General features: G+C 41.3%; 1 protein-coding gene across 4 annotated transcripts in view; it reads left to right on the forward strand.

Annotated features, from left to right (window-relative positions):
- Positions 1-18,616, forward strand: part of VPS8 (VPS8 subunit of CORVET complex) — a 77,553-nt gene that overhangs the window by 27,024 nt on the left and 31,913 nt on the right. For all 4 annotated transcript variants that reach the window (XM_083848785.1, XM_083848786.1, XM_083848787.1 and 1 more), the window contains exons 20-34: positions 324-370; positions 894-1,116; positions 1,324-1,413; positions 2,806-2,857; positions 3,144-3,186; positions 4,212-4,284; positions 5,767-5,886; positions 6,473-6,544; positions 9,188-9,307; positions 10,790-10,846; positions 11,263-11,345; positions 12,458-12,542; positions 13,582-13,680; positions 17,668-17,757; positions 18,212-18,258. In XM_083848785.1, coding sequence (XP_083704911.1) covers positions 324-370; positions 894-1,116; positions 1,324-1,413; positions 2,806-2,857; positions 3,144-3,186; positions 4,212-4,284; positions 5,767-5,886; positions 6,473-6,544; positions 9,188-9,307; positions 10,790-10,846; positions 11,263-11,345; positions 12,458-12,542; positions 13,582-13,680; positions 17,668-17,757; positions 18,212-18,258 — 1,301 coding nt within the window. The remainder of the gene's footprint in view (positions 1-323; positions 371-893; positions 1,117-1,323; positions 1,414-2,805; positions 2,858-3,143; positions 3,187-4,211; positions 4,285-5,766; positions 5,887-6,472; positions 6,545-9,187; positions 9,308-10,789; positions 10,847-11,262; positions 11,346-12,457; positions 12,543-13,581; positions 13,681-17,667; positions 17,758-18,211; positions 18,259-18,616) is intronic.

An 18,616-nucleotide genomic window follows, 5' to 3' on the forward strand; every position in this document is an offset into this window, starting at 1 on the left:
GACTCTCTTGTATAGATCTTTTGAAATTTTTAATCAGACACAGCTTTGTTGTAAAAGTTACTTGTGTAACAGCCATGACCTGTTGATGAATGCTCATGTGTTGGGTGTGAAAGTGACAAGTACGTAAGTGACTTTGTCCTCCTTTCCCAGCAAACTGTGGTTGGAAAAGCTGCAACTGTGCCAGCTACCAGCTGACTCAAAAACTTCATTGATTCTGTGCTGTATTGGCCAGGCTTCATTTTGTGCTGTGCAGGATATACTATTTAGCAGGATCTTTGCCTGTTGCTACAGCTTTTCCATGTGTTTTTCTTTTTTTGCCATAGGATGTGGTGCCTGTCATAGTTGATTACTGCCTCTTACTCCAGCGCACGTAAGTCCAAGTTTGCAAGTGTTTTCTCCCAGGGCAGGCCACTGACCCATGTAGCCCTGAGTGCTGTCTCCTGTAATATCGCATGGTTTAGAGGAATCGTATCACACCACATCATCATCATGTCGTATAACACATCTCAATTTAGAGGAATGCTTAAAGACTGATGCCGAAATCAGGGTATTCAGTACTCAAAAAAGAAAATCCCTCCTAATTTTTTATAGAGGAAGAAAAAATTGGTTCAAATTTTCTCCCACACCACCTTCTTAACAAAGAATCTGTCTGGATAGATTTTCCTGTCATCATCATTTCTCCTCTAACAGCGACTTTGCTGCTGCAACATCCATAGCAGGTTTATTCTGTGTAGCTGCCTATGACTTAGATGTGCATGGGAGACGAACGGGGCATTCAGCTGCTGAGCTGAAGAAAAGCAGAGTAAATAGAGTATAATTTGGAGCCCTCAGAAAGTAGAAGTAATAAGATGTTAATAAGATTATTTGATAACTAAACACTTCTTTCCTCCTAGGGATCTATTATTTAATCAGATATATGATAAGATGAGTGAGAATTCTGTAGCTAAAGGCATCTTTCTGGAGTGCTTGGAGCCATATATCTTGAGTGATAAGCTGATGGGAATCACAGCTCAAGTGATGAAAGACTTGCTGCTTCACTTCCAAGACAAGAACAGGTTGGAAAATATGGAAGCTTGCATTGTGCATATGGATATCACCAGCTTAGACATACAGCAGGTGAGCTGCAATAATGAGTGCTGTGTCAAGTTCCTCTGAATAAATGACAATATTCCCTAGCTGCAGAGGCAAAGTTCTTATGCTTTTAAGTACAAGGTAGCATGTGGAAACGAGGTGTCACCTTTCAATGGAAAACTTCTGTAGTCCAAACCACTGGTGTCTTTTGGTCACTAACTTGTAATAGAACTTGGCTCTGTGTCCCTGCAGGTAGTTCTTCTGTGCTGGGAAAACCATCTCTACGATGCCATGATCTACGTCTACAACAGTGGGATGAATGACTTCATTAGCCCCATGGAGGTAGGAAAGAAGTTCAGTGCAGGGAGTTTTGTGTGCTGACCACGCACTCTTTGTGACAACCTGCATTTCAAACTAATGCATCGTCTTCTCATTCAGTGTATACATGTTCTTGTTCTTTTTTATTCTGAGGGTGAAATCATATACGACTTACACAGTTTATCCAGCTAGATGCAGTAGAGAAGTAATTTGTAGTTACTGTACTTTAGGCCACAAATTTCCCTTTGGCATTGTAGATGAGGTAGGAATGCTCTGCAAACTTAGAATGGGAAATTCAGTTGTGTTAATTAAAAAAAAAAAAAAAACTGCAGAAGAGAATAACATGATGAATTAAGGAGATTGCGCTGCAAAACTGTCTTTTAACATGTTTCCAACGGTGAGCCTGGGCAATGTGGCACGATGTTCTGAGAAACAACTTTCTGCACAATGGGATTAGCGGGAGCGTAGGCGTGAGAGGTTCTGTGAACACCTCATGCTTTTTTCTTTCATACTGTTCTGCTGACACAGTAGTGTATTAATGCATAGTAAAGAATAATGGAAACAAAGGGTGAATTTATCTGTGTACAGAATTCAGCAAAAAGGCAAAGACTGCTTCTACCACGGAGCTAGGCTTTGTTCTTAGCACTGGGGTGAGGTCAATCAACAGTAAAAACAGGACTCTGTAATGCTGTAACTGTTGATGCTGCTGATCATGAAGATGTGCCTGATGCACCAATTGCTCTTGAAGCCTATAGATATAATACGAAGGTGCTTCACTGTGGAAGCGCTGCTGCTGTTTTCTCAATAGTGCTAAAATCAAGAGCTTTTTGCATCTGAGTGTGAAAATCTTAAATCGCCCAATTCATAGCAGTTATAATGTCATTTAATTTTCTCAGGAACAAAACTCTTTGGGTGTTCATGATTTTAAAAAGGACTTTTAGAAACCTAGCGCTAGCTGTACAAGTACAAATAACTTTTTTTGATTTCCAGGGCTAAGTATTTACACTGATCCTTGCTCTGTGTTCTCAGACTAAAGGCTCTCTGATGAACCTGCTAGGTAGTCTGAAGGTTTGCATAATCTCTAGTGGCAGAAGTCTCAGGAGCAGGAAGTGAAGCTAGTCAGTTATACTCTGAATGTTACTTCTGGGACTACTGAACATTTTTTTTTTTTTAAGGGTGGCCTGTCTTTATGGTTAGATCTGATGGTCTGAATGCTGTTTTTTTTGTCATCACATTAGCCAGGATAAACATCTTTTGTCACATCTGGTGTCTTCTTTTCCTGTTAATTGTAAGACATCATGAGAAAGCAGAGCTGCTCTGGGGAAGATGCTCCAGTAATCTCTGCTTTAAAACCAAGCAGAATCTTTGATTTGAGCTTTTACAACTGCATGAGCACTGCTCTCTTTCTTGTTACAGAAACTGTTCAAAGTCATTGCTCCTCCGCTGAATGCTGGGAAGTCTCTCACAGGTACAGAATTATTGCCCTTTATAAGTGTCTAGTTCTGGTGTTTGTTTCAAACATCGCTGGTCACTTACAACAGAGAGATTGCAAAAGGGAAATGTATACCTACTGTCAGGGTCTTGGAGAGCAGAAAAGCGCTCAAGTACTGCTTAGTGTGCGTAAAGCTGTTCTACTTACTGTGTGTAAAACCGTGTGTGTCAGATAAGATATTTTGCTAACTGTTGGGAAAAACAATTGCATCTCCGTATGTTGCCTTGTGAAGAAAAGGTGACAAATGATTTTTGTTTTGTAGATGAACAGGTGGTAATGGGCAACAAGCTGCTTGTATATATAAGGTAAGGTCGTTTAAGGATATGGGTGGCATTGCCTAGTGGTACCAGATTTTAACTCATTATACTTGCAAAATGTCATGCTGTATTTCAAGGTCTGAGGTATTTTGTAAAGTAGCAATGGCAACTTTGTATGGCTGACTTAGTTACAATGGCTTGTTGCACATCATAGAATATCCCTAGCTGGAAGGGGCCTGCAGGGATCATTGAGCCCAACTCCAGGCTCCACCCAAAAGTCAAGTCATATTTCTGACAGCATTGTCCAAACACTTCTTGAATGTTGACAAGCTTGGTGCCTTGAACACGTCTCTGGGGAGATTGTTCCAGTGCCCGACCACCCTCTTGGTGAAGAACCTTTTCCTAATATCCAATCTGAACCTCCCCTGATGCAGCTTCATGCCGTTCCCTCAGGTCCTATCCTGTTGAAGAGACAGGTGGGATGAAACTGGATGCTTAGAGCTCAGGTTACTGCAGATGTGCCAAGACAATTCCTTTGTCTTTAGAATTTGGTTTCTCCATTGTCCCATGTGTGGCAGTGCTCCTCAAACAAGAAGTCAGTAGCCTGAAAAGCTCTATTTTAGCCTTTTGGGATAGCTCTTTCCAGTTGCTGCTTTCTGTATTGCCTTTAATTTGCAGGAGGTCGTTCTGAGATTACGCAATAGTGATTAATTAGTGAGTTCCTCTTTCTGGAATCTATTCAAGATCATGAACTTTTGCTTCTGCATTCCTTCTGCTTCCTAAAGTGCAGAATAAAAGACTTTTTTTGGGAGAAATCCTGAGATTTCCTTGTTATTATTCCTGCAGTGCAATGGCAGACTTCGGATGCAAATTCGTGCAGCACATTGGCTTATTGTGTATTAACAGCAGTGGTCTCTGCTGTGATTGCTCTCATGGTTTACAAAATAAATTTATTTGGTTTGTTTTAAGAGCATCTTGAAAACTAGCTCTGAAAATTAACTGTTTTCCTTAATCTATTTAATGTCAGTAGATATTAAGAAAAAAACCCCCATACCTTTCCTCTCTTGCAATAGCTGCTGCTTGGCAGGCCGTGCGTATCCACTGGGTGATATTCCTGAAGATCTGGTACCTCTGGTTAAAAATCAGGTGAGCAACCTTTTGGAAGGACACTTTTCTATATGAGGTTTTTAGAAAGGAACCATTGTCTTATTTCATGAGCTTCTGTTTGAAAACTGTTATCAATCTGATAGCTGATAATGGTTTTGTCGTAGATGGAGAGTCTAGTTAAAATCACAGTGAATTTATGCAAAAGTATGACTAGATATGCAGTTTACATGTTGTGAAAATTGGCATGGTGTCTGCCAAGTAAATCTCATTTCCTTATTTCCATCAGAGCCTTCAAGCTTGGCTATTTCTTTCTCTTTAAGCTGTGTCAGAAGCTTGGCCTAAGGCAAAGCTTAAATCCTCTGGGAGACATCTCCAAGAATTTCTTAAAATGGAAGATGCTTCTGATCATCATTTTGTGCTTATAAAAATATTTCCTGAATTTCTGGTCAGTTTTACTAGTAAAATAATTTTCTTTTTGCTCCATAGCATTTTACTGGAGTATCAAGGTTTTAAGAAGAGGCAGTGCTTTCTTTTTTGCATTTTCTCTTTGCAGTACAGTGGAATAGGTAGATATTTTTCTTGCTAATCCACAGCTTGTAGCTGTATGTACGTGGTAGCTCTGGGTTGTTGCAAACCCTTTCCTTACAGGGTGTGCAAACCAGTCTGCTCCCCTATGCTGGAGCAAGCACTGGGCTGTTGCCCTCTGCCATGGTCCTTACCAGGTTGTCTACTGCACATGTGCTGGAGCTGGCATAGCACCAGACTGTGGCTCAAGGTCTGAGAAGTAAAGGCATACCCAGCAGCAGCAGTGCTGGGGAGGAGCCATCGATGTCTCCTTGTTACAATCTCTGAGAGTGTTCGTGAGAGTCTGGCTTAAGCAACGCCTTTCTGTCTTGATTCTTAAATCCAGCACTCTAGCTACAGTCTGGTTTTCTTTGTTTTCTGAACAGTTCCTAGATGGCAGATGCGTATCAGGTTCAAGGAAACCAAGTTACACTAGGGAGGCTGTGCATTGGAAAGTCAAGCTTCTTAACCCCTCCTGGCTTCACTGCCATTGTGCTAACAGGAAAATTAACTCAGAATAGGAGTAAATGAGAGAACGTGACATTTGCTGAAGGAGGTGTTTTTTTCCCCTCAAAGTGTGGGGGCAGATTGGCTGGATCTTCCCAAGGGAACTGCTGACAAGGAGAGGAGCTGTGCCTTGGATAAGGAAGAGCCGCACAGCTTCTGGGGAGAGGTGGCAGGATGGGGAGGGAGTTAATCTAATGTCAGACACTTTGGTCTCCAAGTATGATCGTTAATTTTTGCACAGTGATTGACCTTAAATAGGTTGATGAGCCTAAGGAAGGGAATTTTTGTATACTAACAAGCGTCAGGAAACATCATTCAAGAACAAACACTGATGGGCTCCTAAGGTGTTTTAGAGCTTAAGTGTAAAGCAGGTAATGCTGCTGCTTTCCCATGCACTTGCAATATCAGTTATCTGAAATCCATAGGAAATGTTTGATTTTTTCACTGCAGGTCTTTGAATTTCTCATCCGGCTACATTCAGCTGAGGGATCTGTGGATGAAGAGGTCTACCCTCACGTTCGTACCTTGCTGCACTTCGACACTCGGGAATTCCTTAATGTTCTTGCTCTGGTAAGAGATCACTGATGTCTTCCAAGAAAAAATTTGAAAACCAGTTCTTCCATCATCTATGTTGTGGTTGCATGATCTGCAAGATTCTATTAAAATGTTTGAGCTTAGGTAAACCAGTATTTACTGGCTTGATGCAGGAGCAGTTTTGATGTGTGTTCTGTAAGATGTCAGAGGAGATCATAATAGTCTTTTATGTCTTTAAATATAAATTGATGAACATCTGACATTACACAGTGAGCAATGCTAACAGAAGCCATCTGAAGATTAGCTAAAACAAGAATAATGTATTTGTAAAGTGTGTTTTAGTACCTACATCTCTCTCCTGCATTAGAGGGTCAGCTTTTGGTCTTGAATTTCCTCTGTCTATTTGGGCCTGTTACTTTTACCTAAATAAGAAAAAAACTGTTTTGGTAGTTACAAAAAAGGAAACTATCTTGGAACCTTCTGCTTAAGTAACACACGCACAGAAAAGACTTAAAAGCATTGCCAGCTTTGTGATATGGCTGCTGCTATGTGTTGGCTTGTATTTCTGGGGCTGGCAGCAGAGAGCATTGTTCTCAAGATGTCATTGTTTTGCCTCATGCAGACTTTTGAAGACTTTAAGAATGACAAGCAAGCTGTGGAATATCAACAGCGAATCGTGGACATACTTCTGAAAGTGAGTGTGCCTAAAAATTAACCTCTGTCTTTACATCTGGCTGATTATATACAACTCTGTGCAGTAAAGTGTGTAACTTAGATGAGGGGGTTCCAGTCCTGCACTGGATGACACCTCTGAGAAGGTGTGCTGAAGCTTGGATTCGCCTCAGCAAAGGCTGAGGCTGGATGTTTAGAAGTGAAGCTGTGTGACGTTAAATGTGGTGACAAAGAGGTCTCCATTCCTGTCTGTGCTTTCACCTGGGTTGTATTTTGTTGTCAAGCTCCTCCTTTCTGCACTGCTAAGTTCATTTTTATCTGCTTCTCATTTGATTCTGCTCCATCATTCTATCTGAGCAGAAATAATGTCCCAGGAATCTTATGCTTGGCAGGGTGCCAGTGCTCTTCTGATAAAAACCCTGCTCCTGTATCTGTAAATGCTGTGTTTGGGATGTAACGTGCCCAGAATGACAGGCCTATCTTTAGTAGATGGGAGAGAAGAGGAATGTCAGAGCTATCAGTCTGGTGCTGTAGAAATCACTTGTCATCTGCAGACTGTGTTCCTTAACAATGTTCTCATTAAAAGCTATTGCTGCCAAATGCTGTTTGGTTTCCCCTTCAAAGCTGTCGGCATTAATAATGAGTAACTCCACTTGGAAGCTGTTTATGTATAAACATATCATAAGTAGTGTTTCCCTGTCACTGTCATCATTGATAGATGAGAGCAAGGGCACCAGTGAGTGAATTCAGTGGCAGAGCTGCCGCAGTAGGCTGTGTTTGGTGACCTGAGACGTGCTGCTCGGGGGAACTTCTGTGAGCCTGGCTGAGCAGGCTGTTGCTGTAGGGATGTTAGTTAGCCCTGTGCTGGGTTAGCTCGTGCTTTGTGTCTGTAGCGGCTGCCAGCAGGAAGTGGCACACTGCGGCTGTGTTCTGGAGTTACTCGGGGATGTGCTCCTGCAGCACGATGTAGGCTGAGTGAAGTTGTTTACAACCCTACTTTGTGCTGCTGGACACGTAGCAAATGAATTCTGACCTCCTGCAATAGAACTCAGCCCCGTTTCCTAGGGGGGGAAAGGAGGGCAGTTGTTGAGAAGTGCTGCAGGACTGGATGCATCTGCAGGCAAACATCTTGGTGTTATGAGAACTCTGTCTCCCTTGGTCTGGAATCTGCTCTCCTTTTCAATAGATTTAAAAAATCCTGGGACTTCTTATTTAGAAGAAGTTTATCACTGGGAAAGAAAGTGCTTAAGAAATAGCCATGCTGTTAAAACAGTTTGTCTAACGTAAACTTAGCATATCTAAATTTTGTCAAGTATATGATCATTTAGAAAGTCTGTGTGTTCGGCCTGCAGCCTCAGTAAGGTTTCTGTGTTTCAGAGGTCCAGTATTTTCACCTTCACAAAGATTGACGAGGACCGAGCTCGTGAAAAACAAAGCCAAAATGAATAAAATACTCCAATTTTTTTTTGGTGAACCATATTTTTAATGCTATTAGCTAACGTCACTCTTTCAGGCTCCTGTCTGAAATAGAGTTTTTAAACAGAAAATGAAGATTGAAAAGAATGATAGTTTTAGCTGATGTTTCAAACAGCTGGAGTAAATCCCTTAATATGCCTTGCCTGTCTGTCTCCACTTGTGTAAGATAACTGTTAGCCTCTCATGGGGATCTAGAACTCCGAGTCGCTTTGAGGAATCAATTGAATTTCCCAAGCTTATACTGAATGGAGTTATAAACTGTGAAATGCTCTGTCTCTAGGCTTTGCTAGAGCACCTCTCAGATGTTAGCTGACAGAGTTGTTCAGGTGATGGATTTCTTCCAGCTAAACTCCCTACTCTTAGAAGGGGGACTCTCCAAACGTGGTCATTTCACATTCCCTTAGGTTTGGGATTTTTTCTTTTTAGAAGCATGAGACATCACGTCAGAACATGTCATGCTTTTTTACATGCTAGACAGGTGATGAGCACACTCCAGAGGTTTCAAACCCCTTTTGTAGTGTTTTTTCGCTACACAGGTTTTCTGTAATTTCAAGTCAAGTCAGCACAGCCATAAGTTTCTCAAAACATTCATTGACTAACAACTAATTTAATGTGAGAAAAGAAACTTTTCTCCTAACCCACGCTCATTACATAGTCATTTGATCAGCTCTTCTGCATACCACACCTGAAGTGGTGAGTGCCTGAGGCTTGAAGTCAAAATGTATTTTTTTTCCTCCTATAATTATTCATTTTTTTTTCATCATGTGATATTTCTGCTCAGAAACTCTGTCACATATCCAGTGATAAACACAGACTACAGAAATGGAGAAAAATGTAGGTTTCCTCATAGCTGTTTGGAGCCCCTTTACACCCCAAAATTTATGAACATGCAAGGAATCTTCCTTTCAATATTGGGCAGAGAGGCCCAGCCTCTTCAGCCTTGGGGCAGAGGTGCTTTAGCAAGGTCACATCCACTGCCTGTGTCTTCAGGCCACATAGAGTTGAATGCCATGGAAGGTAGCTAGTTTTTTGAGCTCTAGGCTCTAGCACCAGGAGATTTCAGGCAGGAGGAGGCATGATGGTTGTACAGTGCTTTCTTGTTGCAGTCTCCTGATGGATTTTGCAGCTGCCTGTAGGAAAGTAATCACTTGTATTTCTGTCTCTCTCTCTGCTCCTTAATGTTTCTTAGGTCATGGTAGAGAATTCTGACTTCACCCCATCACAGGTTGGCTGTCTCTTTACTTTCCTTGCCCGTCAGCTTGCCAAACCCAACAACACGTTGTTTGTGAACAGGACGCTTTTTGACCAGGTAAGTGTTCCTTTGTGTGGAGCAGAAAAAATTGTAAACATGGTCCAGCACCAAAGAAAATATGTCTAGGTATGTAGACTAAAGCAATCCTAGGAGGACTGGTGCTTTATTATTTTATAATATTATATTATATATATATATATAATATAATATAATATAATATTATATATTATATATAATATATAATATAATATATATATTATATATATATAATATAATATATATATATTATTTTATAATAAAGCAGGTAGCATCTTGCTGGGAATTACACTTTCAAACAAGTGGAACAGGAGAGACCACAGAAGCACAGTAAGGTCTGAATTTCCGCCTGCCTGCTGGAATCATGTGAGAAATAGGGTTGTAGGAGATGGAGCAACTGTAGTAACACCTCTGCTCTTCTCCATGGAATGGGAGATTCCTGTGGCCACCAGTATTTGAGGAGAGAGAAAGCAAGGCCCATAAGGGCAGGAACCAATCTGTTTTTAAGCCCCAAGGAGTGTTTTGATGACTGTTGTTGCTTGTTAGGTATATGAGGACATCAAGGTAAGGAGGCAAGGGATGCCAACTGAAATGACACTAGTGGACTTACAGAACTTGTGTATGTATGTAGCTGGCAGTTTCTAGTTCCCATGGTCACCATCCTTCTCTGCTGTGTGAAATAAGCTGAAATGCACCAATGCATGCCTGAAGTTTGCACATGTTAAGTTTATATTAGAAATTCTTGGGACTGAGAAGGGGGCTTTAACAGCTACAGCAGTTGTGCTTCAGTGATAATACGGAAATACGAGCACTAATAAAGAATTAGTTAGAAAACAGAATCATAGAATCATTTAGGTTGGAAAAGACCCATAAGATCATCAAGTCAACCATCACATAACACCACCAAGACCACCATTAAACTGTGTCCCTGAGTGCAATGTCCACATACCTCTTAAATGTCTCAAGAGACAGTGACTCTGGAACTCACTGGGCAGCCAGTTCCAACGCCTGACCACTCATTCCATGAAGAAATTCTTCCTGACATCTAATCTAACCCTCCCTTGGTCAACTTGGGAATGTTGTCCTTTGTCATGGTTTAAGACCAAACAACTCTGTGGAGGCTAAATGGATTTGGATACTGAAACATTTTAATTACAGATATATTCAATTTTATGAATTAGCTGACTTTACAGGATCAAGTAGAGATTAGCTCGTAGATGAGTAGTACATTCAAATTGCACTGTTGTGTTCTGATTTGCTGTTGACATTGCTGGTGTTCACAGTCTGCTCATTTTGAATGCTTCTGAACTTCTGTGCATCTCGATGATCAACTGGTTGCTTGCATGGTTTGGTTATCTATTTCTTTTGAGCTTACCAAAGCTATTCTGGGGTTCAGGACAGATGTTTGATTCTATTTATTTACTTCCACTGCAGAAGAATTTCACAGGCTAACAGCTATGCTAACCAGGCTTAACTCACGCTAACTTTTACATCCTTGCACAGGTCCTTGAATTTCTGTGTAGTCCAGATGATGACTCCCGCCATTCAGAGAGGCAACAGGTAATTGTCTTCAAGGAGACATTTCTTTAAGTGCTAGGTATGGCCAGACTGGCCTCACTGGGCACGGATGCTGGCAGAAAAGCATAGGGAAGGTTATATGCCAAAAGAGTTACCTAGCATAGGAATGGCAGCCAACAAAGAGTAATTGGGCAGTGCTGTCCAGAGCAGGAGTGAAGGAGCATCCTTCCCCAGTGTTGCCTCCAGGAGAGGATTGACAACTGTAAGAAGAGAGGCAGGGAAAGTTCTGTGTAAATGCATTACCTTTGTAGCTAATGGCACAATCAATTAAAAAAAAAATCTGTAAAATATGCCCCGTGTTAAACAACGTTTAATGGAGCAGGATCAGTGTACTTTTGAATGGCACTGGCTGTTATGCTACTACTGCAATATAGGTAACTGCTCTTCATTATCTACAGGTCCTTTTAGAATTGCTTCAGGCAGGAGGGATAGTACAGTTTGAAGAGAGCCGTCTTATCCAAATGGCAGAAAAAGCTGAATTGTAAGTTGTCATGCACAATATATAAATACTGTCTTTAAAACTCCTCCAAAGCCTTTTTTCCTCCACATGCCATGTTTCTAGTTTGCAGCTTTGTTTGGGATTATTTTCCCTATGCATTCACATATGCTTCATTTAATATGTTCATATTTAATCTGTCCCAGTCTCTTCCTGCTATCTCACTGGGTGTACTTACCCCATCTTACCTTACCGATGCTTTCTGTAGACTGGTGGGAATATTTAGCATGAAACCCTGTGGGGCTTGATAAATTTTGGCACTTCCTATCCTAGAGCCCAGGCATTGCTCAAAGGTATAGTTGTATATTTGAATGCTCTACCACTGACAGATGGAGATTACTTCTTGGGGTGAGGCCCACAGGTGGATTTAAAAGCACACAAGTGTCTGGAGCCACCCCCATGGTACTCATTTTAGAATTGAGTAGGAGAGACAAAATGCAGCGTCTGGAAAGGCTGAAAATTTCCACCATCTCCTTTAGCTACTTTACCCATCCAGAAAGTGTCTGTTCATGCCTGACTGAGTCAGCCAGGGGGGCATCTTCATCCAAGTCTTCAAATTGGGTGCCATGTGAGTTAATCCACCATACTATAAAGGAATAGAAGGATAGATGGTGACATATGCTACACCTGTTCTCCTACATGTCCTAGAAGGAGTTACTAGACCAAATTTTTCAGCCCTGATGAGACTCAGAAATGCATTGTTAGCACCTGAGAATCAGAATCACAATCGAGTGGGTTACTGAATGTCCACATGGAGTTTTTTCTCCTTGCTTAAGGGATTTTGAGGGCCAGAATCACCAGCTCTGCCACTTATGTTAGAGCTAAAAGAAGCATGGTATGGAGCTATTTAGCAGGCTTTTCACTTCTTTCACCTCAGTTGCACCCATTTTTATCTAAAGTCTTCCTGACTCAAAATATTAAAGGTGTTTATTAAAAACTGAAACTAGGAAGCTATGTCATACATAACACATTGCTAACTCATATTCAGTGTATTTCTTCAAATCAGGATTGTAGATTCGCCTAGCTTAGAGCTGACTACATTGTGGAAAAGTGATCTATGAACGGCAGAACGAGTGAAACCTGATTTCTCGTTTTAGTTACCAGATTTGTGAGTTTATGTATGAACGAGAGCTTCGCTATGACAAAATCATTGGCTGTTACCTGCGTGATCCAGTGAGAAAGGTAACTTTCTTCTCCATAGCAGTGCAGCCTGTCCTGCTGGCAGTGGTGTGAAAGAGCGCAACAGTCCTGCTCTCCTGTTGTAATTCTCTTATAAAATGTCTTTCTTTACAGCTGAGTTTTCTTATAGTCAAGGCTAATGTGCTTATGAGCATGTGTTGCTGATTTTTTTTTTAAAGCTTTGGAGTTTTTGGTTTCTCTTTCAATTTAAGCAATGCTAATACGTAAAACTTGAGTACAAGGTGTGATTTATTGCAAATACTGCTAGTGGCAATATTTGTTTCTGTCATCAGTCCCTTCTTTTTGCCTCCCTACCCCACTCCCTGACAGAATCTTTTTGCCCCGATTACCTCTTTGCAATTACCTTCTCCATTATTATAAGTTGCATATTTGCTGCAGTTTTTGTGAGGTATTCTCTTCCCCACTACCAGCAAAAGCTGGGAGAAGAGTCTGACAAACTTGATCTCACCAGCTGCTTATGAAAACACTATGCTGAAAGTTGTGTGGGTGAAACAGTAGGAAGAGATAAGTTATAGTAGTGAGGTGGTCAAAAATGTGGTACTTGAGAGTATCTGTGCTGAGCGCTGTGCAAGAGAACCTGGGGAAGAGACTGATAAATATCAAAGAGCAATTCAAGAATATGCTGGGAAGACAAAACTGACCCACCTTCTGGTTAAATATTCCTTTCTTTGCCTATTCTTTTAGTTACAGTCATGTCCTGTCTTTTTTTCCCTGTAAGCAAGAGGCAGATATTTCTAATAGAGGAGGAACAATTCTCTTTAACCATAGTTCTTAACACTTTTAGTGTCAATTCTGGTCTTCTTGGCTCTTTTTTTTTTTTTTTCTCCTGGCAGCTCTTCAGGAACTATATTTCGGGACATATAATCTCACCTGCAGATAACTTATCTTGACTTGCTGACTAAGAGAGGACTAGCCCTGAGGTCATCCTAAGACTGTTTGAAGTGTTCTCCTTTAACAACATCTAATGCTGTTAACAGCACTGCAGAACATACTATACCATTTATGGTTTTATGCCTTACAGGAAGAAGTTTTCAACTATATTCACAACATCCTGTCCATGCCTGGCTACAGTACCGAAGAAAAGCAGTCAGTGTGGGACAAAGCTTTGGAACATATAAAGGTACAGTGTATCTTACACCCATGATACCTGAGCTCCTGCTAACTGTGGATCCAACTGATGCTGTTCTGTAAGCAGAGGTGTCACAATGGTGAATCAGCAACAAAGGGACGTTTTGGAATTGTTACAAAAACCAAGTTCAAAATAGCTACAAGCTTTGCCTTGCTGTGTGACGTCAAGCACAGATTTCTGTTCTCTCCAGGCAGAATGCTTGTAGCTTTCATGTCTTCTGTGGGGATGAAGGGCATTGATAGGGAAACTGATGCAAATGAAGGAAGGTCATGCCAAATTGCTCAAAATATGGCAGGCAAAATCAGGAAGTTATGTAAGAAATGCTGCAGTATTGGTCTGACTGTCTCATTGGTCTTAGCTTGGACTTTTAGTTAGTGGCATCCTGGAAGTGCAAATTCACTGGCATTTCTTCTCAGCTTTTGGCTTGAACAAAATGGTTAACTCTTACTTTAAGTTGCTTGTGTGGTTTAGCAGTGTCATACATTAATGTGAATACATTTCTCAGATTCAAGCTGGCTTCCTTGGTTTCCTGCTTTCAAGTGTTGTTCTTTGGGTAATGGCAGTGTATAAGGAGATGATGGCTCATGAGTGCTGTGTAACAGGAAAGTGATCTGTGAGCAAGCTTTTTATCTTCTGAGCATGCAGCAGTAGGAGGTCAGGACATTGATATCGTTGACCTCACAATCTGTGGTATCAAATTCCTCAGATTACAATGATGAGGATAATCAACTTCAATACCCTGGTATTTATAACCTATGGTAAGATGAGGTCATAACATCTGCTGTAAGACACAGCTTGTTGCTTGACTAGCTCTTCCCATTTCTCTCTCTCTTTGCTTGAGGGGATGGAGATGTCTGAAACAATTGCCCAGTCTGTAGACATGGGGAACGCATTATATCTCTAGTTATACAACGTGCTGTCAGTCTATTCCAGGGTGATCTGGAGTTGAGCCGGGAAAATAACTCTTGCCTATAAAACAAGTGGTCATGCTTTTGCACAGACTACTTTAGCAGAAAATCACCACAGAAGTCTGCATCCTGCAAGGGGGACAAAAGAGTACCAGGTACCATTTGGAAGATAGAGAATACTGTTAGTCTCTTCCAGAATTTGAAAGTAGTGGGTGACTAGTGAGAAAATGGGCCAAGAGGAAGATCGTTCAGAAGACAAAGAAATGCTGTGAATCCACCTGTATGACATGCAACTCACCGAGCTCACACCTACTCTCCAGATGGGCTTTCAGAGCCTGTGGGAAGTGCTAGTGGTGATGGTTGTGCTGTGGAGGCCTCGCACGTTACTGTCTTACCAGAGCAACTGTGGATCCATGCTGGGCTTTCCCAGTTGAACAAACTGCTGTGAACAAACTGCTGTCCACTTTGCTGCTTCCTTCTGACTGCTTTGTTTTTCTCTCCTACCGAGTTACCCTGGTATTGGTATATACAGCCCAAATTGCTTGGCCTTAAGAGTGAGCGAGCTTCCCTTTGTAAGTCTTGGTTTGTGTCTCTGTCAGTGACAAATGTGTCTCCTTGCTGGGTCGATTCAGTCTGAGGCTGTTACGATTGCTGTTCCATGCTTGGGTGTCTTAGGACAAATCAGAAATGTCCTGGGTTGCCCTTCTTGTTTCCCATTGTGCTGTACTGGTTTTGATAAACTCGTCATAGGCTAAGACTGCCAGCTTTTCATAGTGAGTTGTTTGGTTTTATTTTCTCAATAAAAACAAATTTTATTTCGTTCTTTATTATTGTACAGAACCAGAAGTGCCCAGTGCCCCCATTGTCAGAGCTGCATACTTTTCCTGAGTTTGTCAAACCACAGAAAATACTCCTCTCAACTTGTCCATGGCCATCTTTAACAATTCCCTGCCTTAACAATTTCAACAGCCTTACAGATTCTGTGGCTGCTCTTTTTTAATGACACTCCTTCACAGCTTCCTCCAGAAAGCTGCTGGGCAAATAACCAGTTCTGTGGGGTCACCTTTTTTGGGTGTTGCAACTGAGATCAACAACTCCTTTTTTTGGCATCTTTCTTTTTCAACGATTGGTGAACAGTATATGAAATTTCATGTGGTTTAGCAGTTTATTGACTACTATGGCCTTTTGCTCTTTTCCAGTGTATTAATCTTGCTCTCAAGCATTCAGAAGACTTAAATAGTAAATTTTACTAGGATAGTACATTTTACTAGGGTGGTGCCATGATTTCAGGTGTTTGACCAACAGTCCTTTTTTCTTCTGATTTATCAAAATAGCAAGCCAACACTTCCAGTTGAAACTGGAAGCCTCTAAAGAGGCTTTCCTGTTAGTACTTCTTTCCTGCTGTGTAATAGAAAATGGGGTTTCTGATCAGTGTCCTTTCTTATTTTTCTCCATCTTCCTACATGGCAATTGTTCATGATATTTATCTTCAAAATAAAGCCTAAGACCTCTTCGATCAGTGTTATTTGTGGCAGTCGCTTTGTCCTCAGACCCACGTGACTTGTGTCAGTATTGTCTCCTCAAGGACTGTCTGCCTAGGAAGTGCCATAGTCACAAACTCTTAAACCTGGGAGAGGCTGGAAACACAAGCCTAAAATCTGTTGCTTGGGGGGAGCTCTGAAGGTCACACTGACCCAAGAACTGCAGTCCGTTGCTGGAAGGCTGGACCATTGGACTCCAGCCACTCAGTCCTGTACTCAGCATGCCTGGAAACTCCCAGGGAGGGTTTGTACAGAGAGAGAAACAAAGTAAGGCTGTCGTGCTACATCCTTTCTGCATGCTTCTCATTGCACTGCTGTAATTAAGATCTTCTAGGTCCTTTGGATTGCCTAGGCTTGTCAGATAAGAGTCATGCTTCTGAGTACTGGGTAAGCAACTGAAAGCCGTGGCTTCTGGAACAAAGCTCTGAAGTCAAACACCATGGAACTGGTTTACATAAAATAAAATAGACAAATTTTGCTTTGGAAACCTCACAACATACATCTTCTATGATAGCTCTTCTTTAAAGAGCTTGGGGAGAGGTCCTGTAGATCGGAAGAATAGCAATGCTCTTCCCTTATTACTTCCTTTCTTCCCTTTACCATGGTCTGTTGCTGGCATTCACTGAATTTGCTGGCTGCTACATCTGTCTGGGGGCTAAGCTACAGCTGAGCAACTTTTTTTTTCTTGCACATACACATTTATGAAGTTTTTCTTTCATCTCCCATACCAGTTGTTTTTCTTTAATGGAGCACTGTTTTCTCATTTGTAGGCTTAGCAAGGGCTTTTGTGAAGGTTTGCCAACTACCCAATGTTGGTCTGAAGCAGTTGCTTCTCATTTGGAAGCATGGATGCATTTGGAAGCACCAAGAGAGAAAATTCTGGGTTGTGTAAACTTGTATGATATGATGTCTTTTAGATCAGTCTTGACAGGAGGCAAATCCACAAGCATCTTAGTGTTTTTTTTTTCCTTTTATTCTATAAAGGATTTATTCATTTTTTTTCCATGTCTGAACAGATAGCAGGGAAATTAACTGTTGCAGGAAACCTGCTGTTAAACCTCTGATTTGGTTCAGTTCAAGCCAGTTAAACACTTGAGACATGCCCTAGAGTCAACTGATGGCTTTGTTTCCTCTCTCTTCTCTCTTGCTGGAACTCTTCCCAGTTGGTACTAGCTGGTCTTGCTGGCATGGAGTCAAGTGGAATTGGCATGGAGGTGGCGTGGAATTTCAGAAAATTTGATGAAATCATTTTCTCACCTTAGGACTGAGATGTTTTCTCAGTGTGTGAAGAGTTTTGCATACTTATAAGGCCTGTTGTGTAGTAAAATCATCAATTTTCAAAACTGTCTTTTTGTAAACTATCCTTTTTTTTTTTGCATAATCATTTTTTGTACGATAGCATTTAGTTACAGGCTTCATCTAGGCAAAGATACAGTTACAGTACATCTGAATGGTCTCAGTGATACTGCGTAATTACATTGTCTATAAAATTAAAAGTAATAATTTTTCTTGTGTTTCTCTCTCCAAAGGAGTTGCTGCTACTTAGCCCATGTAAAGCAGCTGACTTGGTAGCCATCCACTTCAGCGAGCAGATTGAGAGCATCATTACAAACCTTCAGGTAAAGTGTCAAACTTCATTGGTGTTGGCACTTCTTTACAGCAGTGTTGCCATTCTTGTAAGAAACGATTGCCAAGGGCAATGTTTAGTTGTTGCTGTGTCATAAATGGAGGAAAAGTGGCTCAGTAGATACTCAGCTGCAGGAATTGCTACATTTGAACTGCTGCACCTGCTGGTGATGTTCTGGCCATAGTAAGGTATGATCTCTGAGTTGCTGTTTGTATGACTTGGTAATGCAGTTTTCAGTTGGGAGTGCAGCATGGCTTGCATTCAGAGATCAGACAGACCAGTTGTCAGTAAGCATTCTCAAAGAAAGTAGTAAATAATTACTTAGCCAAACCATCTTCAGCAGTCACCAGACACGAACAGTATTTTGTTCAATGGATATAATTCGGGAATCGCTTTTTTATAGCAAATTACTTAAAGTAATAATACTTTCTCCTCCTGTTGTTCAGGACCAGTTCTTACTCTTCCAGTTTCTAAGGAGTCTGCTTGATCCGAGGTATGTAAGAAAATTGGACCATTGGCAAACTACATGGGTTAAAACACATTCCTTTGGAACACTACATCAATGTAGTCTACATCCAAGTTTAGGGCTTAGAAAAGGTGACTTGCTCTTCAGACTGCCCAAAGGTGAGAAGGATAGCACAGAAATAACACTTTTCTGGGGAGCGTCCTTTAGCAGAGCCCACGCCTGGCTTCCTAACTGGGAAGTGGTGTGGGCTTCAGTACGTGCAATGTGACGCCTCCCCAGCGTTGGTGGGAGGGCAGGCATTGTCGTAACAGCTTCTTTGGGAAGGCTGTGAAATGGTTACCCTGCAAATGAACTGTCACTTCTGTTCTCAGGCACCCACTGGTTT

Source organism: Anser anser, assembly GCF_964211835.1.
Source record: "Anser anser genome assembly, chromosome: 9".
NCBI lineage: Eukaryota > Metazoa > Chordata > Aves > Anseriformes > Anatidae > Anser > Anser anser.